The sequence below is a fragment of the Pipistrellus hanaki genome (assembly GCF_964339955.1).
Source record: "Pipistrellus hanaki genome assembly, chromosome: 15".
Taxonomy (NCBI): Eukaryota; Metazoa; Chordata; class Mammalia; order Chiroptera; family Vespertilionidae; genus Pipistrellus; species Pipistrellus hanaki.
Genome location: NC_140517.1, coordinates 18185997 through 18209177, shown reverse-complemented (window position 1 = coordinate 18209177; position 23181 = coordinate 18185997). Strand labels below are relative to the sequence as shown.

The 23181-nt window shown below is 41.3% G+C and overlaps 1 protein-coding gene across 2 annotated transcripts; it reads right to left on the bottom strand.

The window, feature by feature from the left end:
• Positions 1-12304: 12304 nt before the first annotated feature.
• On the bottom strand, positions 12305-22727 carry NUDT7 (nudix hydrolase 7). 2 transcript variants are annotated; one of them, XM_084861319.1, is made up of 4 exons: positions 22604-22727; positions 19239-19392; positions 14674-14832; positions 12305-12982 (listed from the first exon to the last, which is right to left on the bottom strand). In XM_084861319.1, the coding sequence occupies exons 1-4, from the start codon at positions 22633-22635 to the stop codon at positions 12614-12616; spliced, it is 714 nt and encodes a 237-aa protein (XP_084717445.1). In that variant the 5' UTR covers positions 22636-22727; the 3' UTR covers positions 12305-12613. The 2 variants fall into 2 exon arrangements, with proteins under 2 accessions (XP_084717445.1, XP_084717446.1); XM_084861320.1 differs by lacking the exon at positions 14674-14832.
• Between the last annotated feature and the right edge of the window lie 454 nt (positions 22728-23181).

Sequence of the window (23181 nt, the reverse complement as noted above, 5' to 3'; positions counted from 1 at the left end):
AATGCTTGACATTCTATTCCCACTTTGTCATCTGCTTAGTGTTTTTGCTTAACATTACTCGTAAGGGTCTTCTGAACTTAATATTGCCTAGTATTGCATATCCCCTATTTTCATAATGTTCTTTAAAATGTCTATAAATTCTGGTGTCTTGGCAGGAAAAATAGCACTGGGATCTATGACAGGAACCTCAATAGGAGTGTCTGGGAAAAGTCAAAGATGTTGGTTGTTAATACATTTGAAGTTAGGGTTCCTTGAAAGGGACAGAAACCCAATAAAGACTAGCTTAAGCAAGAAATAATGGTATAGACACTGTAGACAGGAAGTTTATTCATGACAGTTGGCCTAAGGAGATAGGAAAATATGCCAGGCATGTTGAAAACATAGCTACTATAGAGTCCTACCATGATGTACCTGATCTCGCTCCTCTTTCATGGGAAATTTGACGTAGGTGGAACTGGAGAATCAGTTCTGCTATAGTTATCCTCGCTTAAGTATCCCTGTATTCTTTTAATATGTATTTTATTGATTTCAGAAAGAAAGGGAGAGGGAGAGAGAGATAGAAACATTAAATGATGACAGAGAATCATTGACTGACTGCCTCCTGCATACTCCCCACTGGGGATCGAGCCTGCAAGCCAGACATGTGTCAGAACCGTGATCTCCTAGCTCAGTGTTTCCCAAACTTTTGACATATGTGTACCCCTTCTATAATTTTTGTAACACTGAGTACCCCTTGTACTCATGAGAACGTAGAATTAGGCGCAGCTAAGCACGGTGCAGTGCATATCCCCACCAAACTCCAGTGCAATGCGTAACTCTTCCCTTACCCCTAGGGGTACGCGTTCCATACTTTGGGAAACACTGTCCTAGTTCATAGGTCGATGCTCAGTCACAAAGCAGCCCTGTGTTTTGAGGCAAGCCTTGAACATCACCAAGCCACCTTACTCACATGGCGGGACTGTTCCAGTCTCGCACTAGCATTACCAGGACAACTACGCAGTATGAAAGAGCTCTGTAAATACACATACTGTTCATTCCATTGTTATGTGGGTCCTTTTAGACCCACCTGTTTCCAGTAGGAGTTGGTGGAAGAGGAGGCCACAGGGAAAGAGTTGCCTCATCCATGTGGAAAGAGGAATGAAGGTTCTCAACATCTATGTATCCCACAAAAGGACCTGCTCTTAGTCTCATATTAAAAATCTCTGGAATGAGAAGCAAGTGTCTTCTGCATGTGAAGTCTCAGACTCTTCCTTAGTTACAATAATTAGTTTTTTCAAATAATTACCCACAGCCGGCCATAACTTACACCCATGTCTTCAGGATGCTTGTGACTGTTGAGTGGCCTTGACATTTTGCATGATTGCAAGGTACTTCCTCCCCTCTCCCCCCACCCCTTCCCGCATCTTGGTGAACCAGTCTTAGGGGATGGTCTTGGGATAGATATACATCAACATTGTTTAAGACAAGTGAGGGGCAAGCACGTCAGAACCTGCAGGGTTCGTACAGTCGGCTCTCTGAGGGCATGTGTTTCTCCTCTGAGGCTGCACACGCTGGGCGCTGTGAAGTGGCAGCAGAAACCAGGCAGCACTCACTGTTCATCTTGTACCACCATCCCCCTTTTCAAAAATTCCAAAGAACTCCTGGTGCTTTTGTCCAGTCTCAGTCTGCTAGCCCAGAATTTCCTCCTTCCAGGCTGATTTTCTTCCAGGGACCCTGTGGTTCTCCTGGCAGCTTGCTTGCAGTGGGGTCCCCCACCAAGCTCTGACATGCCAGCACATTGCTGGACCCTATTGTTGGCAAGTTTCAATTTACTTTCCCAGGACATGGTTCAGCCCCCATGTGAATTAGTTGATAAGAATTAATGCCCAAGACAGAGAGCGGTCACAGACCTTCCTTATATTTGAAATTTTCCTTAAACTTCTCTGAGTGTTTTACACATGACCAATGTGTAAGGCAGGTACTTGAATATATAATAATAGACTGGGGAGGAGGGGGATGTTGAAGGAAGCTATAGTAGAGCATGCAAGCAATGGTGCAGGAGAGAGAATGAAAGGGAAGAAGGTCTCAAGGTCATCAACATTCTATCATGGTGCTGCAGGCATGCTTAGCCATCAGCTTAGCCAATGCCTGCCAAAGATGCACCAAGGATTACCTTTATCTCCTCACCCCAGCTGAATCCTGCAGCTGAAAGTCCTGGTTTCTGAATTTAAATTTTTATTTTTCATCTTTTATAAACCTAGGGATTAGTTTGTTTTTGTTTTATCTGGGGGAAAAACTCTCATTCTACTCAAACCTTGCTTATATTATAGCCACTCAAGGTTTTTGATTTAAAGGATAGTCATAATCCCAACCTCCTTCCCAATAAGAGAATTTTAAATACTTTTGTGAATATTCTTCTAAATGGAGAAGTATGAATAAAATTATTTAACAAAAGTATATACTTTTCTATCATTTACTATAATTTGTTTAAATGGTTCACGATAAAGGAGATACATGTAAGACTTCAACAATAAAGAATTTTTTTAAATAAAAATGAATGGTTCACAAATTGTTGGGTGTTTAGGGTGTTCCCATTTTTTCCTAATGTATGCACATATAGAGCTGGGATAATTAGCTGGATTAAATTAGACATTAAAAAGGAAAACATTAATACTTATAAAACATAATTAGAATGCATACACAATTACAAAATTATCTTTTAGTGAAATTGTCAATATTAAAAAATATTGAAGTGTTTAGGAATATTTTATTTTACCTAATCATTGATGTGATTTCATTATTGTGTTGACCTACTTCTGTGTGGCAAAATGACATAACCATTTTATTTTCAATAAAACTAATTCATTTATCTATTCAAGACCTATGTATGGCAGAAAATAAAGTATAATAAAGGATTCCCACACTCCCAGAACTTATGTTTTAATGGGTAAGGGGGGGAAAGCAAATAAACAAACAGATAAAAATATAAAAATATATACAGAAGTGGTAGGCAGAAAATGAAAATATGGGTGTGTAACAGAGAGTGGCCTGTGGTAGGACTCTCCCAGAAAAGAGAAGTATGCTGAAAATTTATAATAAAACTACTGCCAGCCATGCAAATCCAGGGAGAAGGGACAGCTTGTGCAGAAGCTTTATCTTGGAGAGGATCTTAAAATGTTTTAGGAACAGAAGGAAGATCATATGCATTTCAGTTTATGAATGAAACCAGAGAAATGACCCAGAGTGAGAGGAGTCAGGGGTAGACAGGGTCCAGAATGTGCTAATTTTGTCAGCCAGCCAGGAAAGAAAGATGAACTTTATTATAGGTACAATTGAAAGGTACTAGATGGTTTTAAGCCATGAAGTGATAGGATGTTACCCATGTTTTCTAAAGATCATTTTACGTGTTGACTGAAGGACGGAGTACAGCAGGCTAGAGTAGGAATAAGGGGAGGACAGTTGGAAGGCTATTGTAGATCTCAGTGGGAGGTAGCTGAGTCCAGATGTCACAGGGGAAATGGGGAGAAATGGGTGAATTTGGGGTCTGAATTGGATGCTAAATGAATATGGACTGTAGGTGAATGCAGGAGGAGAACATAAGCAGAATCAAGGATGATGCCTATTAAACTACTGAGAAGAGTAGTTATTTTGTCTAATAATTTTTTGAAAGAGAATGTTTGGGCATCATATAATACAAGACATATTGTGTACTTTTTATAATTATAGTACTTTTCATTTATTAAATGCCTACCATGTGTTGGTCACTATTTTTCTTACTGTGTGTATGGGGAATACAAAGATGTACATTGAATTAAATTCTATTCCTTTCATCTCAGTTACTAAATTACAAATGACCCATGTTTTCCATATGGCCTTTGTCCCTCCGAGGATTGCATTGCCAAGGAAACGGATTGTTAAGCAAAGGCACTGTAGCTAAATCCTATTAAACATGCAGTAATTCAAACAAAACACACAAAGCCAACCAAGCACTCGGGTTTGGAATATTGGCTCCAAATGTCCCCTTCTTAATGCCTAACTATATACCTAATAAGGTTCAATGTTTAAACGCCTGTCTAATTCTACCCAGAGGTCTGTACTTGTACAGTCCTGCCCCAAATCCCTGCTTTGAGTGTCAGAATTTTTAATTAATCTCCCCAAAATGGTATTTTCACAAAATGAACTCTCCACATGCTTCAAACAGTAGACAAATAGGCAATTCTTTTCATTTCCTCAGATTTTTCTTTTATAAAACATTAAGCAAAACTGCTTAAATTGTAGTACTTGTATATGTTCAAATATGTCTCGAAAAAGTCCAGAGTAGAGATTTCAGAAGTAGAAGTTGTTTAGAGACCAACTAGTTCAAATCTGCTTTACACATAAGGAACCTGAAATTCATAAAGATTGATTTATGTCTTCAAGTTCACCTATATATTAATGTGCAACACCAGGGCCAATGCCCACTTCCACTGGCTGGTGACCCAATGTTATCTTTATTTGTTTCAAAGTTATTCCCCTCACTACCCCTCTTCTAAAAGTTGTCCTGAACACTACTTTAATATAAATTCTTCACTTCCTACCTTGTTTTGCCTACATGCTTTGCTCTCCAGCCTGATCCTTACTGCCTATCCCTGTCTTCCTTTGCCCACTCCTCAAATACAGCTTCTTATATCAAGTTCAACTTCTGATCTTATAATTCACTCCCATCATCATTTCTCAGGCTCATCTATCTCCTTTAAGATTAATAAGTTGACATATAAAATGTGTTTTTCATAAGTGTAGGGTTTTTGGTGTGTGTGTGTGTGTGTGTGTGTGTGTGTGTGTGTGTGTTTCCAATATAGCACCCATGGGTTTTGTACAAACAAGGTTGTCCTCACTTGACACTGTCATTTCATTAAAAAACAAAACAAAAACAAACAAACGAAAAAAGACCCAGTGGAGTAAGGAAAAGTATGATTGGAATCAATGTACCATGTGTACATAAATTCTTCTTATTTAGAAAACATCACTGCAAGGCTTATTGGATGTGGAAGGTGAGTCCTAGTGGGCATGAGAGGTAAGAAGTCAAATAGGTAGAGACAACTCTTTTGCAAATAAATGAGTGCCACTTTGGTAGTGCAAGCAAAGAGTGAAGAGAAAGACAAGGGCAAGAGCATTGAGGAATACAGCATCAGCCTGGAACCGGATTTGGCAGAAATGGACAGAACCTTGAAAAATAAGAAAGCACAATATTTAAATTTTGTTTTGCTCTTTCATGCTTCAAAGTAAGTTAACCTGGCTGACACCCTTATGTCTCCAACTAAAATCACTCAGAGATTTATATGAAAGGCAGTCTTGGAAAAAATCAGAAGCAGGTTCTGTCCTGGATTTGGGTTGGCACTTGAGTTAAGGGGTAGGGGAAGACCTCAAAACACAGAATACAGAACTAAAATTCATTGAAGCTAGAAATTCAACCAGAGGTGATTAGAAGAGATGCAAATCCCCCTAAATTACAATAGGGATTTAAGTCAATGTATTCTAGATGTGAAGGAGCATGGGCCCTAAACTCAGAAAAGTGGAGACTTGTGTATGGACTGCAGGTGAATTCTTATCTCTAGTAGCTCATCAAGTCAGCTAGGTATGGAAATAAGTTACAAGGCAAAATTGGTTAAAGATAAAAGCTGCTCATTCGTGTCATTCTTTGTAGAGCACATTATACAACTTATGCAGTAAGTAGGAGATGACTAACAACAAGGTTGGTCACCTTAGGCTGACATTTGTCAGGTAAGCTATCGGGAAGAGACTGAATTTCTTCTCAGCCTAGTGAATTGGCTATATGATGAAAAATAGCTGCCTTTTTATTTAGTTTTATTCTTTCATTTAATATCTGTTAAGCACCTATTTTTTGCCAAGCATGGCAATATGTGGCTAGGGTAAAATTGAGACATGAGCCCTAGCTTGTTTGGCTCAGTGGAGCATCAGCCTGTAGACTGAAGGGTTCCAGGTTCGATTCCAGTCAAGGGCACATGCCTGGGTTGCAGGCTTGATCCCATTTGGGGCATGCAGAAGGCAGCCAATCAGTGATTCTCTCTCATCATTGATGTTTCTGGCTCTCTCTCTACTTCTTTCTTCTTCTCTGAAATAATAAACATATTTAAAAATAAAAAATAAGAACAATGGGAAGCCATCAAGGTGTCTCAAAGAAAACACGATCATATATAAATGTTGAAAAAAATAACTATAGCTATAGAGGAAAATGATTAAGAACAATAGTTACCAGATATATGTATATTTTGCAGAAGTCTGTGATGACTTAAACTAAGTTCACATCAGCAGAGATAGGAAGAACTAGATTTGACAGATATTCAGAAGATAAACTTAATACAATTTGGTGATAGTTTGAATATAGGAGTATCTTAGTTTGGGTTTATATGGAAACAAACTCTGAGACAAGATTCAAGTAAGGTATTGGAATACATGGGCATATTGGTATGGGAGTGGGGCAGGCAGCTTCTAAAAAGTGAGGTATTAAGCCAGCTTTCAACATGGACAACTGAAGGTATAATAGTTAAAAATTGTGCCTTAAAATTATTTCATCTGAGGGGCAAAGAAACTGTGCTATTGACATACCAAATTCCACTAGTCATTAGTTATGGGCTGTTCTAGGATCACCTCCAACCTATGGATTTAGAAAAATTCTTCAGAAACAGAGATATAAGAATAGCTGTTGGATATGGACTAGATCTCAATGCAATGTATCTGCTATAGAGGGCAAAGGTTAGCGTCAAGGACAACTCAGATTTCTGGGTTGAACTACTGAGATCAGAAACATTGGGAAATTTTGCATGCCAGACAATGTCAGGCCCTGGGAGTGCCAGCAAAGAGCAGCCCCTACCCTCATGGGACTTACAATATGGCAACTAAGCTAGTTAGTGAGAACACCCAAGGATGTTCTCCAAGGAGTAGGGAGACAGACTCTGGTGCTGCTTGTTTTAAACTCGAGGGAACCACTGAGGTAAGAACTATGATGCATTGAGTTTGGGCTGGGTGTCAATCCCTGGACAGTCAACAGTGCAGTGTTCCCATCTTAATCCTGAGACAAAATGAAAAAGCTATTCCTTAAATGAGAGGTGGTTTCAGAAGTGAGGGAAATTAGTTTTTCCTAGGGCTGGTGTCACAAATTACTGAAGATTTGGTGGCTTTAAACTACAGAAATTTACCAAGCTGGCATGGTTCAGTGGTTGAGTATCAACCTATGAGCCAGGAGGTCACAGTTCAGTTCCCCGTCAGGGCACATGCCTGGTTGTAGGCTCCATCCCCAGTAGGGGACATGCAGGAGGCAGTCAATCAATGATTTTCTCTTACCATTGATGTTTTATCTTTTTTCCTCTCTCCTTCCTCTCAGAAATCAATAAAAATATTTTAAAAATAAACTCCAGAAATTTATTCTCCAACAAAAGTCCAAAATCAGTGTGTTGCCAGGGCTACACTTCTCCTGAAGTCTCTACAGAAGGAGTTGCCTCTTCCATCTCTGGTGGCTCCTGGTGTTCCTTGGCTTGTGGCAGCATCATTCTAATCTTGTCCTCTCTTTTCACATGGCCTTCTTCCCTGTGTCTCTGTGTCTGGTTGTCTCAAATCTCCTTCTCCTTTCTTGTATAAGAACACCAGTCATTGGATATACCGCCCACAGTAAATCCAGGATGATATCTCCTTAGGATACATAATTACATCTATGAAGACCCTACTTCCAAATAAAGTCACATTCACAAGTACTATGGGTTTAGAATTGGACATATCTTTTGGGGGCCACTATTCAATTAACTACAGGGGGCTAATTGATATGTGTTTACAACAGGTTACGAGTTCTAGAAAAACTATCATCAGTTTATTATTTGATCTGATGTTAAGCCACACAGATTTATAGTCAGAAAAAAAATACCTGTAGGTTATGTCTCAGATTGCTCTATGAGCTCCTTGGGATGTAGGAGATTTAGAAGAATAACCCCAGGCTGGTGGAAGGAGATGAAATGAGCCTAGAGCAGAATCTGTTCGCAAAGTAATAGAGACACAAATGAATGAAGAAAGCAGAATAAAATAAGCAGAAGGGAAACTTCAAGATTCACATGGGAAATAAGTGAAAGGAAAGAAAGGAAACTAAAGTGCTACTGACAATCATGATGAAGTAAGGAATAAAGTCTTGAAAATATAAAATGAAAAATGAGGAAAGTTAAAGTCAAGGGAGTACTAGACCAAGGCTACACCAATAAAATAAAAATTTATGGACTTGAATATGAGACCTTAAGTTGCTTCAGGAAATATTTCTTCTTCTTCCAGTTGTAGCTGGTGGAATCTCTAGTATACCTAGTGCCTAGATCAAAGACACACTTCCACCAATTATTGTCCAACTAACCTTGAAACTGACTTCTTGGGCTTCCTCATCAGCATGCACATGGCCAAAATAGTTCCCAAACACATATTATCTTTGGGCGTAGTTCAAATTCTTTGGAAAATCTAATAGGCTAAGCTCAATTATTTAAGTGGACCACACAAGTCATAGATTACTGGCATCTAGTTTATTGGGTTGACCACTGATCCCTGGCCCATTCACCACAGGTCAGGGGAAGTCAGACTGAGGGGTCTCATGGTTTGTGGATCTGTCCCTTCCAGGGTCATGGCTGGAATAAAATTGTACATATATTAAACAGATAAGCAGAGGGGTGGAATGGAGCAGTGTCCATGCTATAATGTAGGGATGATTGGAGAAGTGAGCATAGAGGGATTGACTCTTAAAATCTGAGTAGTGTTCAATAGTGAAAAGCAGAGGGAGGTTGCTGAGGGATGATGGGAGGGCAATCAAGAATTCTGAATGGAAGAGGCACACAGAGCCCATTAAGGACTTCAAGTAAGACAGCTGGACCTGGGATGAGCATTCCAGCGATTTTATCAAAACCTTGTGCTATTCTCATATAAGAAGCCAACTGGAAACAAGGAAAAGACTTGAATTATATTTAATCATCTTGTCTAAGGGATGGAGGGATATTTCTCCATCTCAGTTCTTTAACTGGAAAGTTGGCACTATGCACAAAGTTGTTAAATTAACAAGTATGCCAGCACTTTAAATTATTAATTGGTATGGTCCATTTTAATTAAAATCATCCTAGCTAATGACTCATTTCACTGTGTGCAACACCAGCTGAATAAGCTGGAGGACATGATGAGGGTGTGAATTGTTTTTCCTTGCACCCATAGTGATTCTGGAGAAACATACACTTAACCTTCTAGTCTTGCCTCTGTGCTTATGAAAAGAGCCTGATTTTGGAATAAGTCGATATGGTAGAAAGAGTATGGACTTTGAAATGCATACATGTGGCTCTGCTGTGTGATTATGGGAAAATATTTAACCTCTCTGATCCTCAGATTTTCCCATCTAAAAATGGGAATAATAATAATATTCACTATTTGTTGAGATTTGTTGTGCAGGTTAAATAAAATAATGAAAGCAAAGAAGCAGATGTGTAATAGTCCCCATTATCACTACCACCATCCTACTTACCTGGGATGGCATCTCCTTATGCATCAAGGCTCAGCTTAACCACCATCTCCTCTGGGATGTCTTCCCTGAGTCCCAAATCTGTGCAGGTGTCCCACCTCTCTTTGACTGTGTATTTATCCCTATCACGTGGCTGTATCTGAATCTTCCATTACTTGTGTGCCCACCTGGGGTGCACAACTAATGAGAAATTGCAGTTATTTAAGACTGAAATAAATATTTTTTCTTTCAATGTACATGCAATATATTTTCAAAGGACTATCACGTTAGTATGACATAAACACTCATTAAATTATTTGAATATAATATCATTAACAAAAAAAAATTATGTGTTTCTTTGGCCTGGATGTGCTGTGAGAAATATTACTGTGAACCAAGTGCGATCAGGAACCTGTGTATAGGAAAATGATCATGCTCTGAACTAGAGAAATGACAGTGATTATTATTATTGTTATAACAAATGCCACAGTTATAATAATGTCATAGCCACTTGCTAACATGTAATTCAGCCCTTCCTATTTCCCAGGCACTGTTCTGAGCATTTGGGCATGCTTAAAGGAGTCACATATATTAGCTCCTTTAACCCCCCTTCACATTCCTAAACAAAAAGTGTATTTCTCCCACATTACAGAAGAGGACACTGAGGCGAGGCCTGTGGAGGAAGAGTACCTTGCTTAAGGTCCATGAATAGGTTGATGCTGGAGCTGGGATTCTAACCCAGGCCTTCTGACTGCAGATGCAGGGGTCTTAACCACCTGCTTGTCGAGGCTGTGGGGATGCAAAGGAGAGATTTGAGCTTTCTGGATGGCAGAATTCTCAGAATTCACAGATTTTAGGGACGGGAGAGAATAGATATTTTGAGTTGTCTTCCTAACTGACTTGAGAAATGCTCTAACCCCACAGCCTGGTAACGCAGGTAACTCAGGGAGATGTGTGCATAGGTGACCCAAACAAGGCCCAATGAAGCTTTTGCCAAGGAGCTGAGGACTGAATCAATGAGCTTCTGTTGATTTTCAATGTCCACCTCAATCAACCCAAACAGATAGTTATTGTCACAATGTAACAGGAGGCAAAAGTGAAGGAGGTTCATAACCTTTTGCTGATGAGGTCACTGCCCAGTGCTATGCTTCTAGAGACCAACTTGTGTAGATTCCCTGGAATCAGCACTCTACCAATAACTTTCTTTTATTTGAGCCAGACTTTCTAGACTTCTGCTCCTTTTAACCAGAGGATGTTTAACTAGGACCTTGGACATAGATGTCATAAAATACACCATTAAAAAGGGAGGGGGGAGGGGAAGACAATACCTCCATCACTAAATATTTAGCTCCTTAAATTGAGTGGCCACGAGTGTCATCCAGATTGTAGACTTCGGCTAGGCCAACTCCTCCTAGAAACCAGGCAGGTCTGTGGAGTTCACAGCAGTTTAGAAAGGCAACTTTCTGCACCGCTCGAGAGGTCAACAATCTGCCCGGCAATTACACTGCTGTCAGATTGTAAGCACACATTTGCAAATGGCTCTGTAATTGTTCAGAGACAATTTAGGCCTGTGCATGCAGGCCTCTGTTACAGACTGTTAATGGGAACCTTACCCAACATCTGCTTTCATGGTTGGAGCCAGATTTGTGCTGTTTCAACACTTATGGGTCTAAAACAGCAGCTCAGATATTTTCCTCTGCCAATTCTCAGAAAATAAAAGCTCAGCAGCACTGGGCAGTCGCATGGCTGATTGATGGGCTTACGGCATTATTATAACATGATTGTTTTCAGCAATTGCAGTCTTATTAAAAATGGTTTGGCTTTCTAAAAATGTAGTAAGTCAATAAGATGGGCAATTGCCAGCAGACAATCCAGGTTACGCTGCTTTACTCACCTGCTTTTCTGACCTTGTGCAGGATGGTTAATACCATAAACTAAGAAATTCCTGTTAAATGTAAGGCATGATACATGGGGATGCCTGGGTAAAAAGTGGTAGATCTCAAAGCATGCAGTTCAGAACGTTTGTCTTTGTGACTTTTGATGTGGGGCATATCAGTGTTTTCCTGCTCTCAGCATCTTGAGATAGACACATCATGTCCCCCAATTGGTAGGCATACCCTTCATTACAGCTGCTCTGGATGATGCCTGCTGAGCCCCACCAACACCCAAGGGTGTCCTGTGCCTGTCACAGAGCCCATGTTACATGTCACAACTCATCCCAATTCTAACTGCTGGATAACACCTCAAGTTTGGGTGACTCTCTACCTGGTCATTTTCAAGCGTTATATTTAGAGTTATAGCTCTGCTCAAAGTGACTACAAATTATTGTGGCAGAAAGATAACAGGATTTATTCTTCTCCCATACAATAGTCCCAACTCCCACGTGAATAGTCCAAGGTGGCAAGTTGCTTTGCTCCACTCATTCAGAGATCCAAGCTCTTATGATCTTTTGGTGGTGCCATTTTGCTAGGAATTGTCTTCATCTGTATGGTCAAAGCTGGGGTCCAGATAAATTCATGCCACAGCTCATGGAAAGGGGAAAAGAGTCCAGGGAGGCTGGCTTATCTCTTAAATTGGAGATGACCTGCAAAGTCAACTTTCATTCACATCCCATCAGCCTAGACAGTTCTAGAGCCACATTTGCCTGCAAAGTATTCTGGGAAATGCTATTTCTACCTAGGCGCTTTGGTCTCAGGTTCAACTCTATTGCCATGTAATAAAGGGACAATAGATTTTGATGGCCAGCCAGAAATTGCTGACATATGTAACATCAGACAGAACGAAATATTACCTCTTATAAATAAGAGAAATGCTACATGGTTATATATTTAATAAATGTTTATTAAGTGCCTACTGTGTGCCAGATACATTTTCTTACCCGTGTAAGAAAAGTGGGGCTAATATATTGTGGGTGAAATTATGCAATACCATAAACACATTTTCCACTTTTGAAAAACTTTTACTCTTTTAGATAACAGAGGGCAACTGGAAATAAGGCAAGGTTTTTATCTTCATATTGCCTGGAAAATATTCGCACCTGTCAAATTCCACCAGCTGGCGTTATTGTTGTTCCGCGGATAAGCACACAGAAAGTTGCTTAGATAGTTATTTGGATGCTGGTCTCATAAATCATAATTTGCTTGGTGCTTGTTTATAAAGCCTCATGAAGATTTCTTCCGAGGATGATGCTAGATCATTGAGATTAAATTCAACCTCAAAGGTGGGTTTTTCCCCCAAAATAATTAAGGCAATGAACACAGCGAATTTTGCTGTTAGTCCTTTGATGTAGTAAGTCACACCATCTTCAGGATTTGTGTACTCAAAGCAATGAATAATAAAATGATGACCAGATTGTGTCAGTTGATTCTGGTGGTAGGCGTGTGGGTGCAGGAAATAGTCCAGAGGCACCACGAACACTTTCTTCACTTCATCGGGATTCGGCTGGGCCTGGAAGTTGTGGTCTATGAACCCTACAACTGGCGTTATAAATGTATTTGTCTAAAAGCAGAAAACAAAATACACAAATTAAGAAGTGCAGAGATACTGTTGCAAATGTGAAAGTCATGCCACTTCCGTGTAAACTAAGAAAACAGGCTGACATGGTCAGCGTGGCTTAGTGATTAAGCATCAACGTATGAACCAGGAGGTCACAGTTCGATTCCCTGTCAGGGCTCCATCCCCAGTGGGATAGGGGCATGCAGGAGGCAGCCCATTAATGATTCTTTCCCATCATTGATATTTCTATCTCTCTCTCCCTTTCTCTCTGAAATCAATAAAAAATATTTAAAAAGGAAAAAAAGAAGAAAGGCTTAAGTAATCAGTACATAAGATAGGCAGGGCAGGAGGAACTTGCTACAGTTGTAAATTTTATGTTACCATGAAATGTGGGGAGGCCCGGTCCTTACCCACAGCCTCTGTGAGATAGCTTTGTAAATATTTTGTGAACATAAAAAGGCACAATATTTTGGAATGACAATTTGGCATTATAAATTTGTGGTCCCACTGACTTAGCCATTGCAGTTGTGTAAGTATATTCCTACCAGTGAGAAAAAATACAAATGCATCAGGTCCTCTAATAATCTCGTTCCATTATAACATTGATGAGATGCTGTGGGAACTTGGTTTATGTCAACTAGCCTAGGGTAAAATTGGTTTTGTTATGTTGTTCACTTAAAGTTGCAGAATCTGTCGGCAATGTTAAGTAAGGACTTACTGCACTAGACTAAAGCATTATTTGCAATAGCCCAAAACTCTAAAGTGACACCCTTCAACTGACAGACATTTAGGGTAGATCAATTAGGAGTATAGCCATATCCTATATAATAAAAGTCTAATATGCCAAGTGCCTGACCACTGGACTGTTCGACCAGTCACTATGATGCACACTGACCACCAGGGGGCAGACACTCCGACTAGTAGATTAGCTTGTTGCTGGGGTCCAGCCGATGGGGACTGGCCTGACAGGCCAGACACGCCCTGGAGCCTTCCCACAGTCTTTCCCCAACCCCAATCATGCACCGGTGGGGTCCCTCAGCCTGGCCTGTGCTCTCTCACACTCTGAGACCCCTCGGAGGATGTTGGAGAACTGCAGGCCAGACCGAGGGACCACACTGGTGCACAAATTTGTGCACAGGGCCTCTAATAGTGGGATAATATGCCCCTTAAAAAATGCGATAACTTATCCTATCAGTATAGAAAAAGTCATCTTATCAATAGAAAAATAACATAATATTGTGGCATATTCCCATTTATGGGAAATTATATTCATATATATATGTAAAATTATATATGAACTACTTTACATAGCTCATATATTTATATGTGGTGGGATTTCTATTACCTTCACAACTGCTTGCAAATAAATGTAGACTGTTGTTAATTGAAAGATTCTACTGGGAATTTTGGCAGGGAGGCCTGGGGTTTAGTGTAGAAGTATGTATAGGAGTCCACAGCACCCAGTTTGAAAACCACTGATGAAGTTCCCCTTTCATTTCTGGATGGGGGAAGGGACTAGATAAGAAAAGGGGCTTGCCCAAGGCTTCTTAGCTTATAAGGGCAAAGTCCACACAAGGATCAGTCTCTTCACTCTACAGACGACACTCTCAGAGGTCAAGTTTGGCCATCCTGAAGCCAGTGGGTGCACTGGGAGCTCACGAGTTCAAGAAACCCAGTTCCATTCCAGCCCTTACATCAAACAGATACGGCACCAGGCGGCAGACAACCTCCACCTGATGAGGACACAGCCCCACTTCTTCCTGGGCCTCCCGGAGGGCCGTGGCCACATCATCCGCATCCGTGGTTTCGCACTTTCCTCCAGGGAAGCAGACTTCTCCAGGTGACCGTCTCAACTGGGCAGTGAGAAACAGAGCAGCACAGGGTGATTCCAATGTGGGAACCACGCACTCAACAAGCACTTACTGACCCTCTATGCCAGCGTTTTTCAACCGCTGTTCCTGGTGTGCCGTAGGTGCAGACAAGACAAGAATTTTATAATTTTTCACTATTTTGTTTACTTAATATTTCATAATAAAGTAATTATAAAATACTTTCTTTGTGTTTATTTGATTCCTATTCAAGAGAATTACTTTATATATAGTCAATATAGGCACAGAGTTAAATTTTTTAACATTTTCTAATGGTGGTGTGCCTCGTGATTTTTTTCATGAAACAAGTGTGCCTTTGCCTAAAAAAGGTTGAAAAACACTGCTCTATGCTATGCTATGGACAATTCTTACAATAGTGGAAATACGTAAAGAACAGGAGCAGAAAACACGTTGTACTTGAATATTTTTATAAAAATGAACTCTAAAAACTGCTCTCACTTCTGACTTTTCTCTATTTGCCCCTCCCCCTAATACCATTCACACACAAACAGATTTACATTGATGGGGGGTGGAGGCTTAAAGAAAGGATAAAGAAAAGGGCGATGCTATCAATAGATAACTTTTACTAAGTGCTTACTATGTTGCTTCACAGGGACTTTTTTTCACTGAGTCGTCAGAAGTTTTATATAAGCTGTTTTATAAAAGTTATTTTTTAATTGAGGTGAAATTCATAACATAAAATTAAACTAAATAATTAGTGACATTTAAAATATTCACTGTGTTATACAACTCCTACTTCCATCCAGTTCCAGGACATTCTCATCACCCCAAGGGGAGACTATACCCACCAAGCAGTGAATTCCCACTTGCCTCCCCACCCTGCCCTTACTTTCTGTCCTTATGGATTTACCTTCCTGCATATTCGGCATCTGCTTTTTTCCACTTAGTGTCATGTTTCTGAAGTTCTTCCACACTGTACCATATATCAGTACCTTTTTCCTTTTTATGGCTCAATAGTTTCCCACTGTACGTATACAGTATATTGTAATTGGTTTATCTTCCCATTAATGGACATATAGGCTACTATAATATTTCCACTTTTTAAAAAATACTTTTAAAAATTGATTTCAGAAAGGAAAGGAGAGGAAGAGAGATAGAAACATCAATGAAAAGAATCATTGATTGGCTGTCTCCTGCACACTTCCTACTGGGATCCAGCCTGTATCTGGGGCATATGTCTTGATTGGGAATCAAACCATGACCTCCTAGTTCACAGGTTGACGCTCAACCACTGAGCCACGATGGCTGGGAATTATTTCCACTGTTAGATAAGGGAACTAAAGTCCAAAGATGTTAAATAATCTGACCAGTTTCACATAGGGTGAGTAATGGAGCTGGAACATAAACCAGGATTTAATTCTAGAACCATGCCCTTAAGCATCGCACCGTACATTTATTAAGACATTACACAGAACATGTGGTCATCAGCATTGACCTCTGCACAGACTAAAGGAACAGGAGCCTCTTTCCCTGCAAAGCCCCTTCCACATATATCCTTGATCCCATGCCTCCCTGACTTCAGGAGGACCGTCTGTGTCTTCATTTGTAGCATCCTGAATAATTCCCTTCTTTTAAAAAGCTCTGTCTTTAAAATGATTTCTTTCCTATCCTGGGATGGAGGAGCACAACCAGCCCCCCACACAACCCCCCGCTTCTCTCCTCTGCAGGACTAAACTTCTAAGCAAACATGATCTCAATTTGTTTCAGACTCATTCCCGCCAGTGCCCACCATCCTTTCTCTCCTGAACTGTCCAGGGGGGGATCTCAAGGTCAGCAGGGGTCCTGGGTCTGCGTCTTCTCAATAGTGTGCAATGCGGGTAATGTCTGTCCTCAGGGAGTCGGTCACATGAGCAGATGGTTGAAGTGCCTGGCACAACGCCTGGCCCATGTTAAATATTTATTAATGAGAACTCGTAAGGACAATTCTTGACATGCAGAAGCTAAATCAAAAGGTCATGCAGGCATTTTTAGCACTGGGGCCAATATATCCATGTAAGATGCCATTATAAATTTTGTAATGTTCTACAGTTTAAAGTCCCATTTGGGCAAGCTTCTTAAAAATGAAAGAAAATAGTTTAAAGTTCCTCTCTGTTAATAAATCAGTAACAAAAATACATTTAAAAAATCAGTAACAATCAGGAGTTGCTACAATACACAGAAACCTCACCTGCTTTCACATCAATTGTAGATATAAGTGTAGGTGAAAACCAGGTTGATGGACATGTCTCTACTGCCTTGACCATTCACCACCCAAATGCGTAAGAGAGACCTAATGCTATGTCACCTCTGGAAGCTGACTCCATAGCGTTAGTTCATTCAGCAGCGAGGGGCCACTGACACACTGACAGGGGCACCTTCAGGGACTCATCGGACTTGACAGAAATATAGGCCTGATTTAATGCCTATTTTAAATACTCGTAAGAAAATGTCATGCTGTTTCAAAGAAATACATTCATAAAACTGATGATTCACAAACTGTCGGATCAGAAAGGGCCCTATATAAGTGCATAAGTTTTTTTTTTTTTCTTTCTTTTTTTGTAAAAAGCATAGTATTTTTATTAAGTAAGACCTTATGGAATTCTACTCAAATGTCAAATAAGGTTGCAGCCTAATTTCCTTAGACTTTCATCTATTTTTTTTTTTCCCCTTGAATTTTCTCTTGCCTGTTTCAAGTCCTAGACCTAGAGGGCTGGGAGGAGAGGAGAAGAGAGGGGAGGAGAAGGGAGGGGAGAGACTATGACAGAGGAGAGAGAGGAGAAGGAAGAGCGAAGAGCATGAGGAGGAGGGAGAGCGATATCCTTACCCTCATAACACTAGGCACTGTCTTCAGTCCCATTTTAGGAAGAAAACTGAGGCTCAGAGAGAATTTGGCTCCAGGTTCCAGAGCTAGCAGGAGAGCTCACACTTGCGCTGGAGGGACTGATGACATGCACCGCCTTCCCCATCTACCGAGATGAAATCCCTGGGCCCAGCTTGCCTGACTCCAGGGAGGAGACAAGCTCAGGTAATGCCTGAGGGAATTTCTTGCCCTCACAGCCAGACAGGCTTAGAGTTCAATTTAATTAGCTTTAAATACTTTTTTTGTAATGTGACCTTTGCATGTCAGAGTTCATGGTCTAAGATGATTCTCACTTAATAGTCAATAGACAAAGTTACTCTGGGTGAAACAGAGATCAGAGACCCATTTTGGTCTTGTCTAGATTTTCTACAAGATTGTTCAACTGATAATTTAAAAAAAAAAAGCAAGTTTCTGCTGTATTTCCCGGCAGAGCTGGGAACAGACCTGATCCCCTGGTTCCATGTTAAGTATCTCCCCTTGGAAACTTGATTGTCATTATCTGACCCAGACAGGAAAGAATCCACACAAGTCTAATACCAAATCCAGGAAACTTCAGCTGATATTTCAACTTGCTTTTTCGAAATACTTTTGGTTATTCTGCATAAAAAGATACTTTATTATGGCCCATTTTCTTTTTTGTACTTGGACAATTTGAAGTTACTGCTTCCCAACTTTTCCTGGGAAATACCCCTAACAGCAAGGGACAGTGACCATACCCAGGGTGTGTACCCAGGGAAACTCCATTCCCAGCCCAATATATTTTTTAAGTTGAACAGTTATCTTAAAAACCTCAAGCTACGTCTGTCTGCTAATGGCGCTAATGATGTTGACATCTGAAACTTACCGAATCCTTGCTAAGTGCCAGGCTTGTTTTAGAAGCTTTACATTTGTTACCCTGTGAAATTCTCACAGCGGCCCTATTAGACAGGTGTTAATATTTTGTCCTCCTTTTGCAAGTGAGACTGCAGCACAGAGAGGAGAACTAAGTAAGACAGAATCACACAGCTGACAAGGAGAGCCTGCATTCAAACAGGGACAGACAGCTTCAGGGCCCAGACTGTTAACTTCACTGAACTTTCCAGAACTTTCACACGTTATACCTGGGGCAGGATTGGTCTAAAACAGTGGCAAACTGTCTCCCCTTCTCCCATTCCTTCTAGGACAGGAGACAAACTCTAGAGACATTTGTGGTTATCACAAAGGTGTGTGAGTATGTGTTACTGGCATCTAGTAGGAAGGGGCCAAGGATTATGCAAAACATACATCCCATAATGCACAGGGCGGCTTCCACAACAAGGAATTATCCAGCCCAAATGCCAGTGGCACCAAGGTTAAGAAACCCAAGTCTACAAGTATTCCAAATTACTTATTCTTCTTTCTAAAGTTTCCCCCCAAAATGCCATGTTATCAAACATCACGATTCTGAAAGTCCATTTGGGAATCTCTGGCCTCAAAATGTGTGCAAGTGACAACATTTCGTGGGGTTTTCACATGTCCCTGGACTTTAATGGCAGAACCTCTTGTCACCTACCTTCTCTGACCGGAGGGTGAACAACAGATGAAGTTTTCCTTCTTTAGCCAACAATGGTAAAAGGATGGAATATTTATTAGACGACAAGTGAGAATATCTGGTCCCAACGTCATGCTGTTTTAAGCGGGCCTTAGCATCATCTATCAAACTGTTTCTAAAAGGGAAATAAGTCAAACATTATAGTACCAGCATTATAGTAAAAAATCTTGTCCTGCCTATGTTTCTGCTTTGTTGAGTATCTTGAGGTTTACCATTTCTGAGTCTCGGTGTACTTTTCAATAACATGACAGAAATAATAATAAAAATCACATGATTTTCGGCAAGATAAAATGAGGCAAAAACCTACAGTTCCACTTTCCAATAAACAACAATTCACCTTAGCCCAAAAATATTAAGTTAAAAATTCCAGAAATAAACAATTCATAAGTTTTCAATAAGCACTGTTCTGAGTAGGGGAATGAAATCTTGCCCTGCCCAACCCCATTCCACCTGGGACATGAATCATCCCTTTATCCAGGTGTCCAGGCTGTCTATGCTACCTGCCATTAGTCACTGAGTAGCCTTCGTGGTGATCAGACGCAGTGCTTGGTTTCAGGTAACCCTTATTTTACTTAGCAATGGCCCCAGAGCACAAGAGTAATGATGCTGGCAATTCTGATATGCCAAAGAGGAGATGTAAAGGGCTTCCCATAAGGGAAAAGGTAAGTGCAGTACAATAAGATATTTTGAGAGAGACCACACTTACATAATTTTTATTACAGTATATTGTTACAGTCATTCCACTTTGTTATCATTGTTAACCTCTTACTCCTGTGGTCAGCAAACTGCAGCTCTCGAGCCACATGCGGCTCTTTGGCTCAATGAGTGTGGCTCTTCCACAAAATACCACGGCCTAGGCAAGTCTATTTTGAAGAAGCGGTGTAAGAAAAAGTTTAAGTTTAAAAAATTTGGCTCTCAAAAGAAATTCAATTGTTGTACTGTTGATATTTGGCTCTGTTAACTAATGAGTTTGCCAACCATTGTCTTACTCTGTGTAGAAAAAAACCATGACCATATATATATATTTATATATATATATATATATATATATATATATATATATATATATATATATATATATGATTTGGTACTATCTGCAATTTCAGGCATCTCATGGGGGTCTTGGAACGTATCCACCATGGGTGAGGGATGGAACTATGTACTAAGAACACAGTTTAGTGCACAAGTTCATTTGAAAACTAAATTTAAATTATAGTAAAATACTTTTTAACAAAGCAATAGTTAATTATCAAAATCCGTAACTATATTCAGGTAAAACAGGTTTGCTAAATAAGACATTGTAAGGTCAGATCATTGTAAAGTTAAGAACTTTCTCTTAATCTAGCCTTTATATCATGTTATCAAGCATTCCTTTTGTTATCAAATATTCAACAGTGGTTCCCAAACTTTAACAGCAACGGAATCCCCTGGAGGGTTGTTTGGGCCCATCCCAAACTGTGACTCAGTAAGTGTGGGGTGGAGTCTGAGACCTAGCATTTATATCAAAGTCCCACGTGATGATGATGTTGCAGACCAGGGGAACACACTTTGAGAATATAGAGTATTGGGATTTATGACCACAAATGGTGCTCTGAATCCATGACTGTAAATTTGTTTGGGTCCTTTTGAATGGTTTATTTTGTTGCTCGTTTGTGTAGAGTAGGGGTGTCGAACTCAATCAGAGAAGGGGCCAAAATCTAAAATCCAGCCTAAATCGCGGGCCGAATGGTTTACTGAACAGTCATAAACTGACAATGTCATAAACTGACAGCGGAGTGCAGTGATGACAGCGTGGTGCGGGCCACATTGCAAGGCCTGGCGGGCTGGATTTGGCCCGCGGGCCTTGTGTTTGACACATGTGGTGTAGAGGCTTAAATAGTGTCCTCCCTAAACCACAAATCTGATTTTACTTGGAAACAGGATTTCTGTAGATGTATTTAGTTTAGGACTGGTTTTAAGGTGGGCCCTAATTCCAGTGACTGGTGTCCTTATAAAAAGAGGAGAGGATACGGAGAGGCAAATATACACTAAATAAGACATTGTAAGGTCAGATCATTGCAAAGTTAAGAAGAAAGAAGGCCAGGTGTAGCAGAGGCAGTGACTGGATGTGATGCTGCCAGAAGCCAGGGAACACCAGAAGCTGCCACAGGCCAGGAAGGGTCCTCCCGAGAACCTGGCAGGGAGGATGGCCCTGCCAGCCCCTGGATTTTGGACTTCTAGTTTTCACAACTGTGAAGAGCAGAACTTCTGTTTTGTAAGCTACCAAGTTTGTGGCACATTGTTCTCGACAACCCAATAAACCAACAGCTTAATTGTAATTTTTCTATGGGAAAGGCAATTTTGCAGAGTGGGCAAAATCAGATGTGAAGGACAGCTAGAACTGGTTTCAAAATGCTTAGGAATGACCTGAGCTCCCCTCCCCTCATCTGTGACATGTATGAAAGTATTTATGTGGATTTAATGACATATTTCATATATGGTGGCTGGTACTCAGCTAGTGGCCTATGAATGATGACTACTGTCATAAATGTCTCCATCATTAAATGAGCAGTTGTTTGTGGGAGGTGTTTGCTATTTTATGCCTCTTTCTACTGGCAGATGCTCCCTAAAAGTGGTGGGATAACCACAGTGAACTGCAAAATAACGACCAAAGGCTTAAAAGGAATCAGAAGGGAGGCATCCAGAAGAGGAAACGGGCCTGCCCAGTGTGGCTTTGAAAAGGCCCCAGCAGATGCTAAGTTTGCAAAAATGTGTCTGTCCAAATTAGGGGCTGATCCTGGGAATAATTACCATAAAAACACTAACAGAAAAGTAGCAGCCACCCGGTTCTGAGCATGGGCTTATCCCACACTCTTGCTTTGCTTTTCTCTTCTCATCTTCACACCAGTCCGGCGAGGTGAGCGCCTAATCTAGTCCAGAACCAGAGGGTTATGTAATTGTGACCTAGGCCATGACTGGGAGTAGCCACCGGAGGACTTGAACCCTGGGTTGCCAAGTGCGAGCTGGGGTTCCAGAGGTCGGACTCTGGAGGCGCCTGGAGCAGAAGACGTAAACGGCTGGGCAGGGGAACGCCTTGCTCTTGGGGGACGCGGGGAACCCATAATGACAGGTGTTCACTCAAGATGCCAGAGCCAGGCTCCGCCTGGGGTCGGAGAAGATGCAGAGTTCCCTGGACCCTGCCGGCGGCCAAGTAGATGAGGGCAGCGAGTGCGGGCTCGGCAAAAGCCATCGTGGGTAAAAAGCCCCTAGGACCCGCGGCCCGCGATCAGCTCGGCCCCGCCCACATCAGAGCCGGCTCAGAGTGCCGGGGGCCGGGGAGGCTTTACCTGACTGTCTCCGGAGGACGGGGTCGCGACATTGTTCCGGGAAAGTTTGTTTCCAGCGGGTGACTCCTCGGAGGTGCTGGGGCGGCCGGGCATGCGCAAAGGCAGCTGGCCTAGAGAGGGGATAGGGGCGGGGCCTGTGGCCAGAGCCGGTGACGGGGCGGGACCTAAGTCCAGAGATGGAGATGGGGCGGGGCGTGGGGGAGTGGGCGGGGTCTGGCCCCGTGGGCGGATCATCAGGGCGGGGCGACACGTGAGGGCGGGGCTTGCGGAGCTTCATGCAGGGCCTTCCAGGTCCCAGGGAGTGGTTTCTGCCCTGCTCCTTGCTCTGTTCTTGGAACAAAGGGCATATGAGGAATTCTGAAATTGAGAAATGTAAAAAAAAAAAAAAAAAAAAAAGGAGAGAAAAAAGGAAAATGCAGTGCTGGTGAGTTGAGAGGATTCTGACACTCGTATTTACTACTGTTGCTAGGAGGTTAAGTTGGTTCCATTTTTCTGAAAAGCTGTCACGCATTTACTCAGCACCTACTATGTGCTGGGCACAAATCCCACAGCTGGCAAAAAGGCACGTGGAGCTTACC

What these genes read in the sequence shown, in the direction of transcription:
- NUDT7 (XM_084861319.1), bottom strand. Translation starts at nt 22,635, where the DNA reads ATGTCGCGACCCCGTCCTCCGGAGACAGTCAG. An exon ending in CGTCCTCCGGAGACAGTCAG is followed by an intron (nt 19,393 to 22,603) that starts GTAAAGCCTCCC and finishes TTTCCCTTTTAG; the next exon opens with AAACAGTTTGATAGATGATG. An exon ending in TGGTGCCGTATCTGTTTGAT is followed by an intron (nt 12,983 to 14,673) that starts GTAAGGGCTGGA and finishes TTCTGCTTTTAG; the next exon opens with ACAAATACATTTATAACGCC.